This window comes from Erythrolamprus reginae, chromosome 8 (genome assembly GCF_031021105.1).
Source record: "Erythrolamprus reginae isolate rEryReg1 chromosome 8, rEryReg1.hap1, whole genome shotgun sequence".
NCBI classification, from domain to species: domain Eukaryota; kingdom Metazoa; phylum Chordata; class Lepidosauria; order Squamata; family Dipsadidae; genus Erythrolamprus; species Erythrolamprus reginae.
Genome location: NC_091957.1, coordinates 1,342,192 through 1,362,319, shown reverse-complemented (window position 1 = coordinate 1,362,319; position 20,128 = coordinate 1,342,192). Strand labels below are relative to the sequence as shown.

General features: G+C 44.9%; 2 protein-coding genes across 2 annotated transcripts in view; one reads left to right on the top strand and one right to left on the bottom strand.

The window, feature by feature from the left end:
* PTPA (protein phosphatase 2 phosphatase activator) overlaps positions 1–15,961 on the bottom strand; it is a 28,733-nt gene extending 12,772 nt beyond the window's left edge. The window contains exons 1-8 of the mRNA XM_070758632.1: positions 15,832–15,961; positions 12,552–12,652; positions 11,613–11,699; positions 8,562–8,687; positions 7,557–7,674; positions 2,863–2,962; positions 2,162–2,286; positions 1,208–1,308 (exon numbers count right to left, since the gene is read on the bottom strand). Coding sequence (XP_070614733.1) covers positions 1,208–1,308; positions 2,162–2,286; positions 2,863–2,962; positions 7,557–7,674; positions 8,562–8,687; positions 11,613–11,699; positions 12,552–12,652; positions 15,832–15,856 — 783 coding nt within the window. The 5' untranslated portion in view covers positions 15,857–15,961. The remainder of the gene's footprint in view (positions 1–1,207; positions 1,309–2,161; positions 2,287–2,862; positions 2,963–7,556; positions 7,675–8,561; positions 8,688–11,612; positions 11,700–12,551; positions 12,653–15,831) is intronic.
* A 1,185-nt stretch (positions 15,962–17,146) lies between these two features.
* Positions 17,147–20,128, top strand: part of CRAT (carnitine O-acetyltransferase) — a 28,087-nt gene continuing 25,105 nt past the window's right edge. Inside the window, exon 1 of the mRNA XM_070758610.1 lies at positions 17,147–17,307. Coding sequence (XP_070614711.1) covers positions 17,281–17,307 — 27 coding nt within the window. The 5' untranslated portion in view covers positions 17,147–17,280. The remainder of the gene's footprint in view (positions 17,308–20,128) is intronic.

Here is a 20,128-nt window from a genome sequence, read left to right as displayed (position 1 = left end):
GGATTTTTATTTTTTAGTCAAATCTTTTTCATAGAATCAAGAAAGCACTAGGTGGAGCTGCAAGAACACAATTGGTGTCTGGTCCACAAATTTTCCAAGCCAAGACTTTTACAGGGTTTCTTTTGAGGCGGATCCAAAATTGGGCTTCCTTCCAGAACGCAAAACTACAAGCGGCCATTGACTATTCGGTTAGTGACCATTCACTGTTACAAAGGCACTGGGGGGGGAAAGGGGTTTAGGACCATTTTTCACGAGTACAAACTGTTGCATCATCGCCATGGTCACCTGATGGAAACGAAGAAATGTGCAACTGGACTGTATTTATGACGGTTGCAATGCCCCAGGGTCATGTGATCCCTTTTTGTGACCTTCCAACAAAACCAGATTCACTTGGCAACCTAGCTCGTGGGTCGGCAACCTTAAACACCCCAAGAGCCACAAAGGTCCCAACCGGAAGACCCAGACGCCTCACTTAATTACTGTATTTTTCAGAGTATAAGTTTAACGCACCTTTTTCCTCCCTAAAAGAGGCAGAAAAATCAGGTACATCATATATTCTGAATGTAGCTTTTTTCCCCTGAAGCTTTTTCCCCCCAGCCCTAACTAGCTGCTAACAACGTTCCCAGCTCTGACCTTGCAGGCTCTTTCATTGTTACTCTCTGTGAAGAATGTTTTCCGAGCCCTAAGTCTTTGCAGGGTTTTCTCCATTGCTCTAACTTGCTCCGAATAAGTTTCTTTCCAGCCCAACCAGGTGCTAACAACGTTCCCAGCTCTGACCTTGCAGGCTCTTTCATTGTTACTCTCTGTGAAGAATGTTTTCCGAGCCCTAAGTCTTTGCAGGGTTTTTCATTGCTCTAACTTGCTCCGAATGTTTCTTTCCAGGTGCTAACGATGTTCCCAGCTCTTACTGGCTTGCCAGCTCTTTCATTGTTACTCTCTCAGAATATTTTTTTTTAAAGCCCTTAACCAGGGGATAAAATAATGTGCTGAAGCTGACCAGACTAAGGACGCTAGCCAGATGAATACCTGATAAGCAGATTCTTTTCCCTTTTTCCCTCCCGCAAAACACTAAGGTGCATCTTATACTCCGAAAAATACAGTATCTGGCTTAGCAACGGAAATCTTGGACTCTTGTTGTAATTCAAGGACTCTCTGTCTCTGCTCCGCAAAAAGAATGGGAAGGAAGGCGCGGGAATCCCAGCCTCACCTCTGTGATGAACCGGATACATTCGAGGAACATGTAGTCCTTATGGTGCTCGTTCACCACCTTCTCCTCCACAAAGTGCCGAGGTTCCAAGTTGGGGTGATCTGAAAACAGGACTTTTTCAGAGCAGCTGCAGGAAGTTCAACCCTGGGGGGAGACTGACGGGAGCCCCTGGCAATGCCCCTCGCCTCTTCAGAATGGACCCCAAAGGGCAGAAACTTTACATTCTGAACAGAAATTGCTTGAAGGCCGGGGGGGGGGGGTGTATCTCTTTTTAATACCGCTAACCCCTGACTTATAACCATTCGTTTAGTGACCGTTCCAGGTTACAACAGCACTGGGAAAAAGTGTTTTTCGCTTATGTGACCCCCTCCCCTTAGCGACCGCCCAACAAGCAAACTCCTTGGTGAAGCCAGGTTCACTTAGCAACCGTGGTGAGAAAGATTGTAAAATGGGGACAAACTCCACTTAATGGCTCGTCTTGCTCAGCAACGGAAACACAGGGCTCAATTGTGGTTGTAAGTCAAGGATTATTGGTATAGAAGGCAGAAATCCTGTAGATATTTTGGCTCAGGGTTTAAAGTCTTAAGCTTTGCTTTCTGCTCTTTCCGAGCCCACATTCCCTTCGCTATCCTGTTTTCTAAACTTCCTAACAGTTACACGGTAATTGGAGGATCATGAGCCAGCCCCTTCCTCCCAGCCCAAGAAAGCAGGCAATGACAAACCACTTCCGAAATCTTGCCATCTTGTCCAGGAGGTTGCCAGAGGTGATAGTAAATAAATACCCTTTATAGCCCCACTTTAAAAGAAATGGCAGCAATAAATAATTTTTTTTCCTAAATAGGAAGAAAAAGAAAGGAAAGAGAAAAAGAGACAAGGACAAAGAAAGAGAAGAGAGACAGAGAAAAAGAGGGGGGGGGAGACAAAGAGAGAAAGAGAGAGAATATTCCTGCTTACCAACCAATTGAGAGCTTCCCCAAATGAAGGGGAGGAACTGAAAATCGTCCAGACCCCAAACTCCTTGACTGCCAGCTGGCTCCATCCGATAGGTTTTCTGCAGTTTCCGCATCACTTCCAAGTACCTGATAACAAGGAAAATTGGATGGGTCAGGATTATATGCAACTGACCACTGATTCCAACACCACAGCCATGGGAAAAACCTCCACATGAACTCGATAAGAAAAGACCTTTTGCCCCCTTGGACCACCGGGAAGAATAATGGAATGACCAGAGAGAGAATCTGGGGAGGGGAATCTGGGCAGAACCTGGAGGGTTGGGCTAGAAGACCTCCAAGGTCCCTTTTTAAAAACTAGCCCCGATTAATATGAATGCTTGCTGAATGTCTACTGTATTTTGGGATTTAAAATGTTTTATAATGCTATTATTCTATCATGACGTTTGCTATTGTTTATATTGTTTTTACTTAGGTTATCTTTATTACTGTGCGTTGCCCAGTGTCCGCAAGGAGTTGGGTGTTTAAAAGTCAAATAAATTAAAATTAAAATTAAATTAATTCTTTTATGTTCTCTGATCACTCTTCAGGAAGCAGATCTGGCCAAGAAGAAGAATTCGGAAATCAAACAGTATCAGCTACTTGAGAATTTGCTCCAACGGGACAATCTCAAGTCTGGCGGCTTTTGAGATACCTGCACTTTACCTGTTGAACACTTTGAAGACGATGGCCAGCTGATCGTCCAGCCGAAGGACTCCGGTTTTGCAGAGGCAGCAAAGGAAGGCAGCGAAGGCTGCTTCGTGGCCTGTGGGGAGAAAAGAGATGCTCGGGATGAAGAGCAGTTTGGCCTAATGGTTAAGGTTAAGGCTACAAAACCTGTGAGCTTGAGTCCAGCCTTAGGCGTGAAAGGTGGCTGGCGGACTTTGGGCCAATCCCTCTCTTTCTCTTAGCTAAACTCACCTCACAGGGTTGTTATTATTATTATTATTATTTATTATTATTATTATTATTTATTGGATTTGTATGCCACCCCTCTCCGCAGACTCGGGGCAGCTAACAACAGTAATAAAAAACAGCATGTAACAATCCAATACTAAACAACTAAGAAACCCCTTATTATAAAACCAAACATACATACAATCATACCATGCGTAAATTGTAAGGCCTAGGGGGAAAGAATATCTCAGTTCCCCCATGCCTGACAACAGAGGTGGGTTTTAAGAAGCTTACGAAAGGCAAGGAGGGTGGGGGCAATTCTAATCTCTGGGGGGGAGTTGGTTCCAAAGGGCCAGGGCCGCCACAGAGAAGGTCCCGCCAAACATCATTGTTTAGTTGATGGGACCCGGAGAAGGCCCACTCTGTGGGACCTAACTGGTCGCTGGGATTCGTGGTTATGGAGAAAAAAGGAAGGAGTATCTGGTATGTCCACCGCCTGGAGTTATTTGTAGAAATAATAAAAGTGAGATTGAAGTGAACAATTAAAAATAAGAAAGGAAAAACATCCAGGCTTAAGAAGTGGCCATCCCGAGACTGCAAAACTACATCTCAGCCACCTCAGGTAAGGCACAGGTGAGGAACTCTTTCAAAGCTCATTATTTTGAGAAAGGTGGTGTCTTTCCTCTTTTTCCCAGGAATTCTGTCCTTTGTCTGCATGAAAGGGATCATAGAAACATAGAAACATAGAAGTCTGACGGCAGAAAAAGACCTCATGGTCCATCTAGTCTGCCCTTATACTATTTTCTGTATTTTATCTTAGGATGGATATATGTTTATCCCAGGCATGTTTAAATTCAGTTACTGTGGATTTATCTACCACATCTGCTGGAAGTTTGTTCCAAGGATCTACTACTCTTTCAGTAAAATAATATTTTCTCATGTTGCTTTTGATCTTTCCCCCAACTAACTTCAGATTGTGTCCCCTTGTTCTTGTGTTCACTTTCCTATTAAAAACACTTCCCTCCTGGACCTTATTTAACCCTTTAATATATTTAAATGTTTCGATCATGTCCCCCCTTTTCCTTCTGTCCTCCAGACTATACAGATGGAGTCCATGAAGTCTTTCCTGATACGTTTTATGCTTAAGACCTTCCACCATTCTTGTAGCCCGTCTTTGGACCCGTTCAATTTTGTCAATATCTTTTTGTAGGTGAGGTCTCCAGAACTGAACACAGTATTCCAAATGTGGTCTCACCAGCATTCTATATAGTGGGATCATAATCTCCCTCTTCCTGCTTGTTATACCTCTAGCTATGCAGCCAAGCATCCTACTTGCTTTCCCTACCGCCTGACTGCACTGTTCACCCATTTTGAGACTGTCAGAAATCACTACCCCTAAATCCTTTTCTTTTGAAGTATTTGCCAACACTGAACATCATCAAGGTCACTTGATCCTGGAAATCTTGACTCCCAAATTTTAGCTCCCAGAATTCTTCAGCCAGATCCTATTTTATTGTATAACTGCATTTGAATAGAATAGAAGAATAGGACAGAACAGAATAAATGGAAAATAGAAGAGTAGAGTAGAGTAGAAAATAAAATAAAATAGAATACAGTAGAGTAGAGTGGAGTGGAGTGGAGTGGAGTGGAGTGGAGTGGAGTGGAGTAGAGTAGAGTAGAGTAGAGTAGAGTAGAGTAGAGTAGAATAGAATAGAATAGAATTCTTTATTGGCCAAGTGTGATTGGATACACAAGAAATTTGTCTTTGGAAGAAGGCTGGAAGTAACTTTTTAATGTTACTTTTGTATGTTTGTTTTGTTTTGTTCCTTTTGTGCAATTTTTTTCTACATGTGTCACTTTTTAAACGTTCTTCACATCCCCTTCAGGTTGCAATATTTTTATTTTAATTACATCCTATTGTAAGCTAGTAACCATATTTTTTTTTTAAAAAAAGTCATTCCAAACATTTTAGAAGCCTCTGCCTGCGTGCAAGTACATGGAGCTAATCTGGGTCTGTGAACCCCGGAGTCCAATTTAAATATTTCCAGAAAACTCAAAAAAGCCTCCGTACAACACAGTTAAACTTCGGTTTTGCTCTCTCCGCTGCGATGTCGCACAAAATGACAATCCCATTTGTGGGTCATGCTGGCTGGAAACAAATTGCTTGTACACTCAGGAAAACTAGGCTGGGCCAGAGCTATGTAAAAAGTCACAGCAGAAGGAAAAGTGAGTGTCGTCTGTGTGTCTGTTTGTGTGTGTGAGAGAGAGAGAATATCTTGTGTGGTTACTGCTCCCCTCAAGCTTAGCTGAGGTTCATTTCTGAACTATCAGCAACAAAACAAGGAATTGGAGCTAAGAGGTAGCCAGGATGATAGTGCCGACTGGTGGCCAATTGCAGCTTTGCTAACGGTTCTCTGGCCGTCCCCTTATATAGAGCGCTGGTGAGACCCCATTTGGAATAATACTGTGTCCAGTTCTGGAGACCTCAGCTACAAAAAGATATTGACAAAATTGAATGGGTCCAAAGACGGGCTACAAGAATGGTGGAAGGTCTTAAGCATAAAACGTATCAGGAAAGACTTAATGAACTCAATCCATATAGTCTGGAGGACAGAAGGGAAAGGGGGGACATGATCGAAACATTTAAATAGGTTAAAGGGTTAAATAAGGTTCAGGAGGGAAGTGTTTTTAATAGGAAAGTGAACACAAGAACAAGGGGGCACAATCTGAAGTTAGTTGGGGGAAAGATCAAAAGCAACGTGAGAAAATATTATTTCACTGAAAGAGTAGTAGATCCTTGGAACAAACTTCCTGCAGACGTGGTTGGTCAATCCACAGTAACTGAATTTAAACATGCCTGGGATAAACATAGATCCATTGTAAGTCCTGCAGACTTCAATTTTTCATGCCTTTTCTTTTTTTTTTAAAGGATCAACTAGCTGTCCAAAAGTCCCTTCTTCGGCTCAGCAGCAGCTGTTTTTAAAGTACGTTGCTCGGTTCCATTAGCAGTTTTGTGAAGGTTCTTTTGGGAAACTACAGAATGCAGGACAGAGGAACCGAGCGGGAAGGGACCTTAGAGGCCTCTGCTTGAGAAGGAGATTTTATACCGCTGGGGCAAATGCCTGTCCAAACCTCTTCTTAAAGGCCTCCAGGGATGGGGCACCCACAACTTTCGAAGTATCGGAGCTCGGGGCTACCCGGAAAAAAATCTTGATTTAATTTTGCCACGCTGTGCCTGTTTTAATCAGGGGACTTGCATTCCAAGATGCAAGGCAGAAACTGCCCATCTTCTTAAATCATCATCACCATCTCTAACTATTATTACGGCGGTTCACTGCTTCGGCACGTCTGGAGTTTCCAAATGCAATTCCACTTCCTCGGGTCACTTTTTCAGTGCTGAAAACGGCCCTGTTTTCAACTTTTGATAAATCAGGGCGTCCAGGAGGAAGGCATTTGGAAACTCCCTGACAGTTCCCTGTAACTTGCGATCTAGTGAAGGCCCGGTCGTAGATGACGTCATACCAAATGGCTAAGCCATGGAGAAATATCGGTAGCTGAGGAAGCAAGTGGTTGCCACAGTTAGGCTCATTTTTCCTTGACTCTGCCAGGCAGCGCGATCCGTTGTTGTTTCCTTACATGACTTTTCCCTGACTTTTAAACACTTTAATACAGTTTGTTTTTCCCCCCTGATTTATTCCTTTTCTTTCCACAAATTCCCTGATAATTCCCTAATATTTCCTGAACCACTGATTTCCCTAACAATTCCTCGATTTCCCTGATTTATTTATTTATTTATTTATTTATTTATTTATTTATTTATTTATTTATTTATTTATTTGATTTGATTTGATTTGATTTGATTTGATTTGTATGCCGCCCCTCTCCGTAGACTCGGGGCGGCTAACAACAATAATAAAAAACAGCATGTAAATCCAATACTAAAACTACTAAAAAACCCTTATTGTAAAACCAAACATACATACATACAAACAAACAAACATACCATGCGTAAATTGTAGAAGCCTAGGGGGAAAGAATATCTCCATTCCCCCATGCCTGAAGGCAGAGGTGGGTTTTGAGGAGCTTATGAAAGGCGAGGAGGGTGGGGGAAATTCTAATCTCTGGGGGGAGTTGGTTTTCCAGGTTTGCTGGACACCCTGTAAATGCTTGGCATTAAAACATCTGCAAGACAACTGCCATGCTGAGAGCAGCAGGACCCCTCGGTCCTCCTCCTCCTCCTAAATCCCACTCCCTTCTAGCTAGTTGGGTCCTAAAACATCTGCAAGAAACCCACCCTGTTCAGAGAGTGTGGAAGACCCCCAAAGCCCGTTATTGCTCCTGCCCACGAAGCTGTCTGCCAGGCTGAAGGGCTGCCCCCCCTGGAGGCCAGGCACCCACTCCCATCCTCCCCAGGAGCCAAAGAGAGATGCCAAGAAGAGGCTTTAAATCAATAAACAAGGTACCTGTGCCATAGTCGATGCGAGTGGAATTGCCAACGGACTCTTTCAAGTACACAGCCACCTCAGGCACAGCGTCAGCTTGCTGTTTTGGGATGACAGTTGCCACCAAGGACTCTGCCCCCTAAGAATTATTTTATTGATTAATTGATTGATTGATTGAATTTGTATGCTGCCCCTCCTTGAGGATTCGGAGCGGCTCACAACATATCAAAACAATATACAATATACATATCTAAAAAATCCAACTAATACATAGCTAAAAAACTCTAATAACATTTAAAATCATTCATTCCCATTCAAACAGCAAGACATACTGCATTCGTCGGCCAGGGAGCTAGGGTCTAATGGCCCCAAACCTGGAGGCACAGATGGGTCTTCAAGCTTTTACAGAAGGCGAGGAGGGTGGGGGCAGTGTGAATCTCCAGGGGGAGCTGATTCCAGAGGGCCGGGCCCCCCACAGAGAAGGCTCTTCCCCTAGGTCCCACCAAGCAACAACGACTAGCTGATGAGACCTGCAGAATGCCGACTCTGTGGGGCATCACCAGAGGCCCTCTGGAGGCTGGAAACGGCCTGTTTCCCAACTTCTGGTGGGTCCAGGAGGCTCGTGTTTCTCCCTCCCCAGGCTCCAAACGCTTCCCTGGAGTTGAGGGAGGGTAAAAACGTCCTCCCCCATCTCCCTGGAGGCTCTCTGGAAGCCAAAAACGCCCTCCCAGAGCTTCTATGGAAGCCAAAAATCAGCTGGCTGGCAAAAACATGCACCTTGGAGCTGAGCTAGGGCAATGGCTTGTGTGCCAGCAGATATGGCTCCACGTGCCACCTGTGGCACCCATGCCATGGGTTTGCCATCACTGGGTTAGGCTAAATGGCCTGTAATGTGTTTTACAACTCTGGGAGCCTTTTCAGCCTAAACTGACTGAAAAAGGTATGTCCACCTCTGACCCTGCCTCTATGGGACCCTCTGCCCACTCTCTTCCAGCCCTTTTCCCAGCCTACCTGGTTCCAGCCTACCTGGTCAACTTTTGCGTACCACGTCCGGAAAGCTTTGTTCCCAAAGCGAGAAGGTTGATCCACAGGGGGCGTCTCATCGATCCACCGATCCAGCGTGTTGAGGAGCAGGACTAGATTTTCGATGGGCTGTTTGGGAGGAAGAGGGTACAGCTGTCCTATCAGCCGGCGGTAAGAAAGCCTTGAAACAGAGTTCACACAACGCACCCTGTTCTGCCAGGTTTATCACTTTGTAAGGCACGAGAGAGGCCACGCTTGGAATGATGAGTGCAAATCTGGTTACCACGATACAACGGGGGGTGGGGGGGTGGAGAAGATGCTGAGGCCCTGGAAAGTGTGCAGAGGACTGCAGAATAAATTCTGCCTAAATTCTCCTTTGCAACATTGGATCATCTGAAAGGGGGAGGGGGGGAATGGAGGAAAACCCAGGGGGTGGGAGGCAGACTCAACATTGATTTGCAGCAGGGGAGGAAAATGAAAATGAAGGAAGATGTCTTGGAGGACAAGAAAGACAATTGCCTGTGTTTGGAAAGTCAAGACAAGATGACTCCCTCACTCCCTCCTTCCCCACTTCTTTCCATTCATTCATTCATTTATTTATTGGATTTATATGCCGCCCCTCTCCGAAGACTCGGGGCGGCTAACAGCAATCATAAAACAGTGTACTGTACAATAATAATCCAATACTAAAAGTGAATTAAAAACCCCTTAATATAAAAAAACAAACATACATACAAACATACCATGCATAAAATTGTAAAGGCCTAGGGGGAAAAGAAATTTTAATTCCCCCATGCCTGGCGGCAGAGGTGGGTTTTAAGCAGCTTACGAAAGGCAAGGAGGGTGGGGGCAATTCTAATCTCTGGGGGGAGTTGGTTCCAGAGGGCCGGGGCCGCCACAGAGAAGGCTCTTCCCGTGGGTCCCGCCAAGCGGCAGTGTTTAGTTGACAGGACCAGGAGAAGACCCATTCTGTGGGACCTAACTGGTCGCTGGGATTCTCTCTCTCCCCCCCCCCTTTCCATGTTTTCCCCTTCTCATCTTCCTTCCTTCTTTCCCTTTCTCATTTTCCTCCCTCCCTCCCTTCTCCCTTTCTTTCCTTTTTTCTTTTCTTTCTTCTTTTCCCTTTCTTCCTCCCTCCTTCCTTCATTTATTGGATTTATATGCCACTCCTCTCTGAGGACATGGGGCGGCTTACTATAATAAAAAACAATAAAATAGAGTGGCTAAATCCAATTAATTAAATTAGATAATTAACCTAAAGTCCCCAACCTTCCCATCTTCCTTCCTCTTTCTCCCCTGTCACTTTCCTTCCTCCCTCAATGCCCCCTTCTCCCCTCCTTTCCTTCCCTTCCTTCCCTTCACATACTGCAGCCCAAGGCTTGTTTGATCAATTAATTCACCCAAACCTTCCCTTCCAAATGTACAGAAGCCCTTGGGGGGGGAGGGGGGACCCTCAGCATGGAAACGTGGGGAAGGGGGGTGGAGGAGGGAGGACAAAGATAGCTGCGGTTCCCTCGACTTTGCCAGAGGCGGCTTCCTTCGTGAGAAATCCTCCAGGCCCTCGGGCCAAAGTTCGGCCATCACTCACTCTGCCATGTCAAGGCGGGAGGAACTGTCAAGCCGCACCAATTTTCCCAGCCCTTCAAGCATGAGCCGAGCGGGAAGGAGGGGCTGCAATTCAACCAGCGCAGCGTGCAAACCAGAGGTTAAAAAAAACCCCGCCACTGAGCAGAAATCAGCACGAACTAAGACTTGCAACAAACGTCAAAAATACAATTTTTAAAAAGTTTTGTTCAACACGTAAGAGCACGGGAAAAAAAGTCAAGGGAAGAATTGGTCCACTGATGGGAGAACGTGGCAAGGAAGCGGCAGGGAGAAAGGCTTGACCTTATTAAAAAAAAAAATTGGCACAGGATGGAGAAAGCCTTTGCCAGCGAAGAAGGTTCCATCTGCAGCCCCAGCTCTGCTCCTAACCCTGGTTCAAAGCTCGGAGCCCAAACCCAACCAGTCTCTGAACCGTCTCCCGTTCTGATCGGTTCAAAACCCCATTTTCGCTAAAGGCCTTGGCTGCCTCGGTGTCATTAGTGCCTGGGAAGGGTAGGGCTGTCGTCCGCCTCCCCCAGGAACAGGGCATCCCAGATGCCGCCCATCTCCCCTTAATCAATTTCTGCTGTGGTTGGATTAGCAGCCGAGATTGGTTTGCCTGCTGGTGCGGCCGCTCGGTTCTGCCTGCAGCTGAGACCTTTGTTGTTTTCCAAATCTCTCTTCCAAGCAGAGGGGAGGTGGAAACCCCTCTCTCTCCTTCTCCTTTCTCTCTTTCTCTCTCTCTCTCTCCAAGGAAGGGAAGGATTGGGAACCATTTTGGCCTGTTGGTGGTGGGTGAAGGTATCAGGTTGTGGGTGCTCCATCACTGGAGATTTCCAAAAACAAACTGGGCAACAACTTGACTGGGATGGGAAGGGGGCACAATCTGAAGTTAGTTGGGGGAAAGATCAAAAGCAACGTGAGAAAATATTATTTCACTGAAAGAGTAGTAGATCCTTGGAACAAACTTCCAGCAGACGTGGTTGGTAAATCCACAGTGACTGAATGTAAACATGCCCGGGATAAACATAGATCCATCCTAAGATAAAATACAGGAAATAGTATAAGGGCAGAAGAGATGGACCAGGAGGTCTTTTTCTGCCATCAGTCTTCTACGTTTCTATGTTTGAAGAATGAAAGGAAGAATAAAGAAAGAGAAGGAAGGAGGGAGGGAGGGAGGGAAGGAAGGAAGGAAGGAAGGAAGGAAGGAAGGAAGGAAGGAAGGGAAAGAAAGAAGGAAGGAAGAATCCACAGTAACTGAATGTAAACATGCCTGGGATAAACATATATCCATCCTAAGATAAAATACAGGAAATAGTATAAGGGCAGAAGAGATGGACCAGGAGGTCTTTTTCTGCCATCAGTCTTCTAGGTTTCTATGGTATCCCATTGAGCAAGGGGGTTGGACTAGAAGACCTCCAAGGTCCCTTCCAGCCCTAGGATTCTACGAGAGACCAAAACAAGGCCTACCTCCGAGACTTTATATTCGCAGGTCAACTTTTTTCCTTTGATTCCTTCGTTCAAGGTGAGAATGAACCCCATGTAGTCAGCATACGCCTGTTTAAAAAAACACACACACACACACCGTGTTAAGAACCAGCAGTACGTGTAGACCTCTCGATTTACAAAGTTCTTTTAGTGACCGAAGTTACAATGGCCCTGATAAAAGGGATCAAAATCCAAAATGCTTGGCAACTGGGTCAGGTTTATAAAGGTAGCGGTGCCCGGGGTCACGCGATCCCCTGACAAGCAAAGTCAAAGCAGAAGCCAGATTCACTTACTAACTTAACAATTGCAGTGATTCGCTTAACAACTGAGGTGAGAAAGGTTGTAAAATGGGGCAAAACTTTTGCTGAGCAACAGAATTTTTGGGCTCAATTGTGGTCGTAAGTCGTGGACTACAGTGGTACCTCTACCTAAGAACACCTCTACTTATGAACTTTTCCTGATAAGAACCGGGTGTTCAAGACTTTTTTGCCTCTTCTCAAGAACCATTTTCCACTTACAAACCCGAGTCTCCAAAACTGTAACCGGAAAAGGTGGGGAGAAGCCTCCGTGGGGCCTCTCTAGGAATCTCCTGGGAGGAAACAGGGCCTCCACCCTCCCCGTGGTTTCCCCAATCGCACGCATTATTTGCTTTTACACTGATTCCTATGGGGAAAAATGCTTCTTCTTACAAACTTTTCTACTTATGAACCTGGTCACGGAACGAATTAAGTTCATAAGTAGAGGTACCACTGTACCTCTATTCCAAGGGACTTCTCCCTGAGAAGTTAGCTTTCTACATGCAGGGAACAGCGTTCGCAATTATCATTGACCCAAATGAGGCTTGAGGCTCCTGCCAGGCCCTGTGTCTGTGGCCAGAACCAAATAATCCCAAGCAAATAATGCCAAGCTTTTCAGCCCTACCTGTGACCGCTTCCACTTTGCCATGTCAGGAACCATGTTGATTTCCTTCCTGGGGATCATGAACGTTTGGGACGGAGGAGGCTGGGTCTCCTCCGAGGCTTCTGGAAGGGGGAAAAGCAAATAAAATTACAAGAGATCTTGGAGAGTTCCAGATTTCTTCAGGGGAGGAAAATTAATTAATTAATTAGTTTGTTTGTTTGTTTGTTTATTGGATTTGTATGCTGCCCCTCTCCGCAGACTCGGGGCGGCTAACAACAATGATAAAAAACAACATGTAACAATCCAATTTAATAAAACAACTAAAAACCCTTATTATATAAAACCAAACATACACACAAACATACCAAGCATAACTTGTAATGGCCTAGGGGAAGGAATATCTTAACTCCCCCATGCCTGGCGACAAAGGTGGGCCTTGAGTAGTTTGCGAAAGACAAGGAGGGTGGGGGCGGTTCTAATCTCTGGGGGGAGTTGATTCCAGAGGGCCGGGGCCGCCACAGAGAAGGCTCTTCCCCTGGGGCCCGCCAAACGACAAAATCTCTTCAGGTGGTTTTTAAATCCGTCTCTCTCTGTCGTACTGATTGCCTAAGTGAGATGCAATAAATGCAGGAGATTAAGTGTGATCACCCGGGAGTTAAAATCCTCGGGAACTGCTGCTTTTTTAACTGTCCCGATGATTAAATCTGCAGGCAGGCAGAGAGGACCGTGCGGGTCCAGATGAAGCCAAGTGAACTTTTTAAAATAAGGGTTGCATTTCATTGAGGAAATTTAGGTTTCTTAACATGGGGAAGAGAGGAAAAAAACAAAATCAAATCACTGCAAACCCCCAGAGAGACATGACCTACCTAAAGGAGTGCTCCTGGTTTAGAGGTCCCTCTTTCAAAACCGCACGCATAGAAATTTGGCAGATTTCAAAGGAGAGCCTGCGCTAGAATGCCTGAGATTGGAGCTGCAGAATTGTGTAAAAAATGCACCGTGATCAAAAACCGCAGCAGGACTACAACTGGCTTTCTCGCCTAGTTATGCAGAACGACAGACTTGGAAGAAGGGACCTTGGAGGTCTTCTAACGCAACCCCTTCCTCACGCAGGGAACCCTAAACCATTTCGGACAAATGGTGGAGCAATCTCCAGTATCTGGAGACGGGAAGAACTGGAGAAGATAACCAAATACAAAGGCCTCCCAATAGAAATGGAAATAGACTGTGGCAAAAGAAAGCAAAGATAGGACCAATAGGGGATAAGCGCCTTTGGCGCAATCCCAAAACATCACTTGAACAGCTTCGGCATTGACAAAATCCGCATCGGTCAATTGCAAAAGGCATTTTGATTTAGAACAGCCCACATCCTGCAAATGAATGCCATCCAACCAACATCTGTCTATGATTCCATAGGTGGACAAAAATGTCAAATCCTTTCTGAACTGAACTGGCTGTGTGATGAAGCATCATTTATTATTTGAACACCATCGTCATTGGCAAATTCACCATCCGTCAATTCAAATGGCAGCTCTATCAGCAACGGCTCACATCCTGCATCTATCTATCTATCTATCTATCTATCTATCTATCTATCTATCTATCTATCTATCTATCTATTTATTAGATTCGTATGCCGCCCCTCTCCGTAGACTCTGGGCGACTAACAACAATAATGAAACAACATGTAACAAATCTAATATTTAAAATAATTTTAAAAACCCTTATTTAAAATATTTGTAACCCCACCAAAGAGCCACATCTGTCCATCCCAGGTTCTTGGGAAGGCCTTGACGGGTGGACAACAATGCCAATTCAAGTCTGAACATTTGGCAGGCTGTGCAATGGACCACAATAATGAACATTTGAAGAGGGTCAGCATTGACCAATTCACCATTGATCAATTGCAAAAGGCAGTTTGATTTGGAACAGCTTACATCTTTATAGCTGAAATACTATCAAAGAGTCACATCTGTCTATCCCAGTTGCTTAGTAATAGGTGAATAAAATGCTAGACCCAGTCAGAACATCTGGGGGGCCATGCAACGAGCTATAATAATATATTATTTGAACATCTGAACACTATCAGCATTGACAGAAATCCCTATCAGTTAAATTGCAAAATGCAGCTTTTCTTGGAACATCTTACAAGCAGTCCTCAACTTACATTCGTTCATTTAATGACTATTCAAAGTTACAGCGGCACTGAAAAAAAGTGACATAGGGCCATTGTTCACACTTATAACCATTGCAGCATCCCCACAGTCATGGGATTTACATTCACACGCTTGGTCAGTGGAGTCAAGCCAGATTCACTTAACAACTGTGTTACCGACTTAGCAACTTGAAACTGTTTCATGTTTAGCAACATGGCTGATATATAATAGAATATATAATTACCATGTACACACAAATGTCAGAAGTCAAAAGCTTAAGTATATCAATACTATTGTTATTAACATGGGTATAAACTACATCGACCCAGACAATACACCGTTCATCTTTTCTTTTCTTATATATATTTTTCTTATATACCATTTTTCTTTAACATCCATAAGTGCTTAGTGAACAGTGTATCTATACACACGTATAGACAGGGATAGAGACAGAGAGTGAGAGAGAGAGAGAGAGAGAGAAAGAAAGGAAAGGGGAAGGGGAAGGAAGGAAGGAAAGAAAGAAAAGGAAGAATGAGAAAGCAAGGAAGGAAGGCAGAGATAGCGAGAGAGAGAGAGAAAGAAAGAAAGAAAGAATGAAAGAAAGAAAGAAAAAAAGAAAGAGGAAAGGAAAGGGGAAGGAAGGAAGGAAAGAAAGAAAAGGAAGAAAGAGAAAGGAAGGAAGGCAGAGAGAGAGAGAGACAAAGAAAGAAAGAAAGAAAGAAAGAAAGAAAGAAAGAAAGAAAGAAAGAAAGAAAGAAAGAAAGAAAGAAAGAGATGCTGGGCTCAATTGTGTCATGAGTCGAGCACTGCCTGTATTAACCCCATCCCACAAGAACCTCCACCCCGGGATAAAAATGCCGAATACCGCCTGAACCTGTCTGGTTTGACTGTGCCTGAGACCATAATCCCCAGCCTTGTTATTATGGGATGGAGACCTTCCAGGCCCGCCCCACACAAGGACCCCAGGAGTTAAGAACCCCTCACCCATCCATTCCTCTCACGGAGGTGTTTTTTTCCTTCCCTCAGAGGAGCAAAAGACGCCCCGGCGCGCGCGTGAGGGGGTCACGACGACCCTGTAAGGTAGGCCGCTCTTCCTCGCCTTCCCCCGTCCTTGCCCCGCCGGGTTTCACCTCAGGGCTGGCCCTTACCCGGTTGTCGCTCGCTCTCGGCCATCTTCCCGGGACTGAGGAGAAACCGTCGCCACCGCCGCCACCTTTCAACCCTCACCACCTGACGGCCCTGAGGAACCGCCGGCCCACCATCTTGGAAAAGGGCAAAGCCGGCGGCGGCGAATAGGAAAGCGCGAAGGGGAAGCCGGGGCGGCCATGTTTGTCAAGGGCCACGGCGACTTGGCCCAGGGCGTCAGCGGACTCCGACGCCGCTTCGGCCATGTCGAAGAAGGGCAACGAAGCCTTCCAGAGAGAGGAGGCGACGGGCAAGAGTTACTACTGGGCCGTGTGCGCCTGTCTTTGACGGTGGGAAAGCTGAGGTGCTACAGGTGTTCCACCTCTAGAGGGCACTCCAATGATGCTGATAATCTTGTGGGTGGGGGGGTGGGGGGTATTATTATACTGCACTAGTACTGTATTGTATTGTTTGTATTGTTACTCTAGTCTAGTCCAGTAGTGAGATAGATAGAGAATTAGAGAATTATTTTATTGGCCAAGTATGATTGGACACAAAGAATTTGTCTTTGGTGCTTAATATATGATTGATAGATAGGTAGGTAGGTAGGTAGGTAGGTAGCTAGCTAGGTAGGTAGATAGGTAGATTAGGTAGATTAGGTAGATAGGTAGGTAGGTAGATTAGATAGGTAGGTAGGTAGATAGGTATGTAGCTAGGTAGGTAGATAGGTAGATTAGGTAGATAGGTAGGTAGATTAGATAGGTAGGTAGGTAGACAGGTAGGTAGCTAGGTATGTAGCTAGGTAGGTAGATAGGTAGATAGGTAGGTAGGTAGATTAGATAGGTAGGTAGGTAGATAGGTAGGTAGATAGGTATGTAGCTAGGTAGGTAGATAGGTAGATTAGGTAGATAGGTAGATTAGGTAGATAGGTAGGTAGGTAGATTAGATAGGTAGGTAGGTAGACAGGTAGGTAGGTAGGTAGATTAGATAGGTAGGTAGGTAGGTAGGTAGGTAGGTAGATTAGATAGATAGGTAGGTAGGTAGATTAGATAGGTAGATAGGTAGGTAGGTAGGTAGGCAGGCAGGCAGGCAGACAGACAGATAGATGCAAAGGCTTCTTAAGCCCCTCCTCTTTTCTTTCGCGGAGATCTCTTGGTGGTCTCCCATCCGCGCCTTTTTTTAAAAAAAAAACAACCCTTGCTTCCAAACTCCTTTTTGCCTGGGGGGGGATCTTGCCCTTTCCCAGCATGGCGGGGCCGGGGTCAGCATGCCCGGGCTAAAGATGGCTCAGTCTGGGACTCCGCCCCCCGCCCTTCTTCCACTCCCCTCCCGAGCCAAAGCTCCCGCGGGCGGGGCCGAGGCTCCAGGTTGCGCCTCTGCTGCCCTTGCGGACTTTGCACGGGTGGGCGTTGCGCGGGTTTAGCAAAAGCCCCGGGTCTTGCAACCCACCCACCCCCGCCCCGCCCGGCGCAATGCTGGCCTTGCTAGCCAGGAACATGGTGAGTGCTTTGCAAATGCTGCGCGGGCGCCCGGTTGGAGAGGCAGGAGGCTGCGCAGCCCGGGATCCTTCAGTGTGGGCGCTGCTGTTGCTGGAGGATCGCGGGCAAGGGAGGCCTCTCTCCCTCCGCCTCCTCCTTTCCCTTCCCTTCCTTCCTCCCTTTTGCAAACCCAACTTTCGCTTTTGCAAAGCTCGGGGTTGTCTTGCAAAGTGGGGGGAAAGCGTGTGCGTGTGTGGTTGCGTTGTTGTGCGTTTTTTCCTGCTTGGCACCACTGCTCGCTCGGTTTTTGGGTTGCAATGCAGCCGGATCCTTTTGGATCCTGGAGGGATTCCTTTTTAGAGGATTGGGCAGGACAGGAGGGGTGCCATGGGCGTTTAAATTAATTTAATTTAATCTGATTTAATTTGTTAGATTTGTGAGCCTTTGGGTGGGACAAGAACTTTGTCCTTTGCACACACACACACAAAAGACCTGGTCCATTTGGAAGGGTTTTTAATGCCCTCCTCCTTTCAAACCTTGTCATTTTGGGCTGTTTCCAAGAAAGGTTTGTTTGTTTAATAATTAATAATAATAATAATAATAACAATAACAATAACAATAACAATAACAATAATAACAGCAATTTATTTATAATGCCCTTTGAACAAAGGGTATAACAGCAAGCCATATATAACTAGCAAAGACAAACAGTAGGCAATACACACACAGCTAAAACTAAAATAATAATAAACAATAATAATAATAACAACAATAATAACAATAACAATAATAACAGCAGTTTATTTATAATGCCCTTTTAACAAAGGGCATAACAGCAAGCTGTATACAACTAGCAAAGACAGATAGTAGGCAATACACACACTTAGCTAAAACACAACTAATAAAACCAGGTTTGTTGGTTTGCTTGTTGATTGTTTGATTTGATTTCTGGACAGATACTAACAGGAAGAAATCTAATATTACAATATGCTAAAAACCACTGCTGAAAACATACAGTTTAAATAAAATTCTAAAAAAAACCTAACATATTTAAAAACAAACATCCACCTTCATTCTAATATTGTTCACTCACAGGCCAGGGTAGGGGTTTAAAAATTCTCAAGCGACAAAAATGTGTTTGTTTGTTGTGCTTCCAGTTTGTGAATTCAGGAATAAGAAACAGAAGGGGCAAAATAGTTGCTTTTGGGGGGGGGGCAAGAAATAACAAAAAAAAGAAGAATCCCAAGAGAGGATCACAATTTTGTTTTTGCGTTGCCTGCCTTTTTTTTTGCAAAGGAGAAAGTTCTTGTCCCACCCAAAGGTTCACAAATATAATAAATTAAATTGCCCTCTTCCTTCCCCACGTACCATAGTCCACTCAGGGACCGTTTCAAAATGAGGTTGAAAAAAGTGACTTAGGACTTGGTTGTTTTCGCGTGGCCTAGGTTGCATTATTTGCCAGGGCTGTTTCACTGAAATTGAGACTTTTTTTATTTTTATTTTATTTGGCAACTGGCTCGTATTTGGTTTCATGCTCTGCAAATTTGCACTGGTTGACCTTCCAGTCTTACTTTTAATAATTAGCTGTTTTATTAAATAAACAAAGTATGTGGGTGGAGCTAATTAGCTTCCTCCTCGTAGTGAACAGTGTCGGTTTCGGTACCGTCCAGGTAATAATTATGATAATTTTATTAGTGTCGGATGTCATCAATTCCTTGCAGAGATGTCGGTCCTCGGTTTACGACATTCGTTGTTAAGCAGTGCAGTCGGGAATGTGCATCGTAAGGCCACAGCAATCTTTCTTCCTCTGGTCATTAAAAGAAACAGAAACATAGATTGACAGCAGAAAAAGACCTTGTGGTCCATCTAGTCTGCCCTTCTACTATTTCCTGTATTTTATCTTAGGATGGATCTATGTTTATCCCAGGCAGGTTTAAATTCAGTGACTGTAGACTGAGTTCATGAAATCTTTCCTGATAAGTTTTATGCTTAAGACCTTCCCACCAAATCAACTGCAGTCCTTAAGCAAACCCATCTTCCTTCCATTGATGTCCTGAGTCAGCTAGGAATGTCATAAAGGTTGATCACGTGACCCCGGGACAGAGAAACTGGCATGAGTACATGTCAGTTGCCAGGTGCTTGAATTTCAATCAAGTGACTGCAGGGACGTTGCGATGCTCGTGAGTGGTAAAAGGGACGAGGTGTAGGTCACATTTTTCATCACCCAGATTTGGAAGGGTCACTAAATGGGCGTTCTTAACTCAAGGATTTGTGTAATGCAGTCCTTGTCATGCAAAATTTAAAAGCTCAGGTTAGGCCATAAAGAAATCCCCGTGCGAACTGCAAGGGTTTAATTAGAGGCAAGTCCTTGAGATACAACCACAAATCCTCGAGTTATGTTTGGAATGGAAGTTTTCACTGGAAGTTTTCACTGGACGTTTTTAAGCAGATGTTGTATAACCCGTTGTCTAAAGTAGTATAGGGTTGCCTGCCTTAGCAGGGGGTTGGACTAGAAGACCTCCAAGGTCCCTTCCAACTCTGTTGTTGTTGTTGTTGTTGTTATCATCAACAATACAACTCAGCAAACGAGATCACTATGCTGGATTTCGTATTTCATCACCAGTCGGGCGCTTCCCAAGCACCTAGGACTGCATGATGTAACGGCAAATTATGTTTGCCAATCCCAGTAAAGCGGCCTTTTGCAATTGACAGGTGGAGATTTTGTCAATTCCGATGGTTTTCAAATGTCCACTGAGATCCTTTGGCCCTGCGCCCAGCGTGCCAAGTACCACTGGGGCCACTTTCATGGGCTTATGCCAGAGTCGTTGGAGCTCGATTTTTA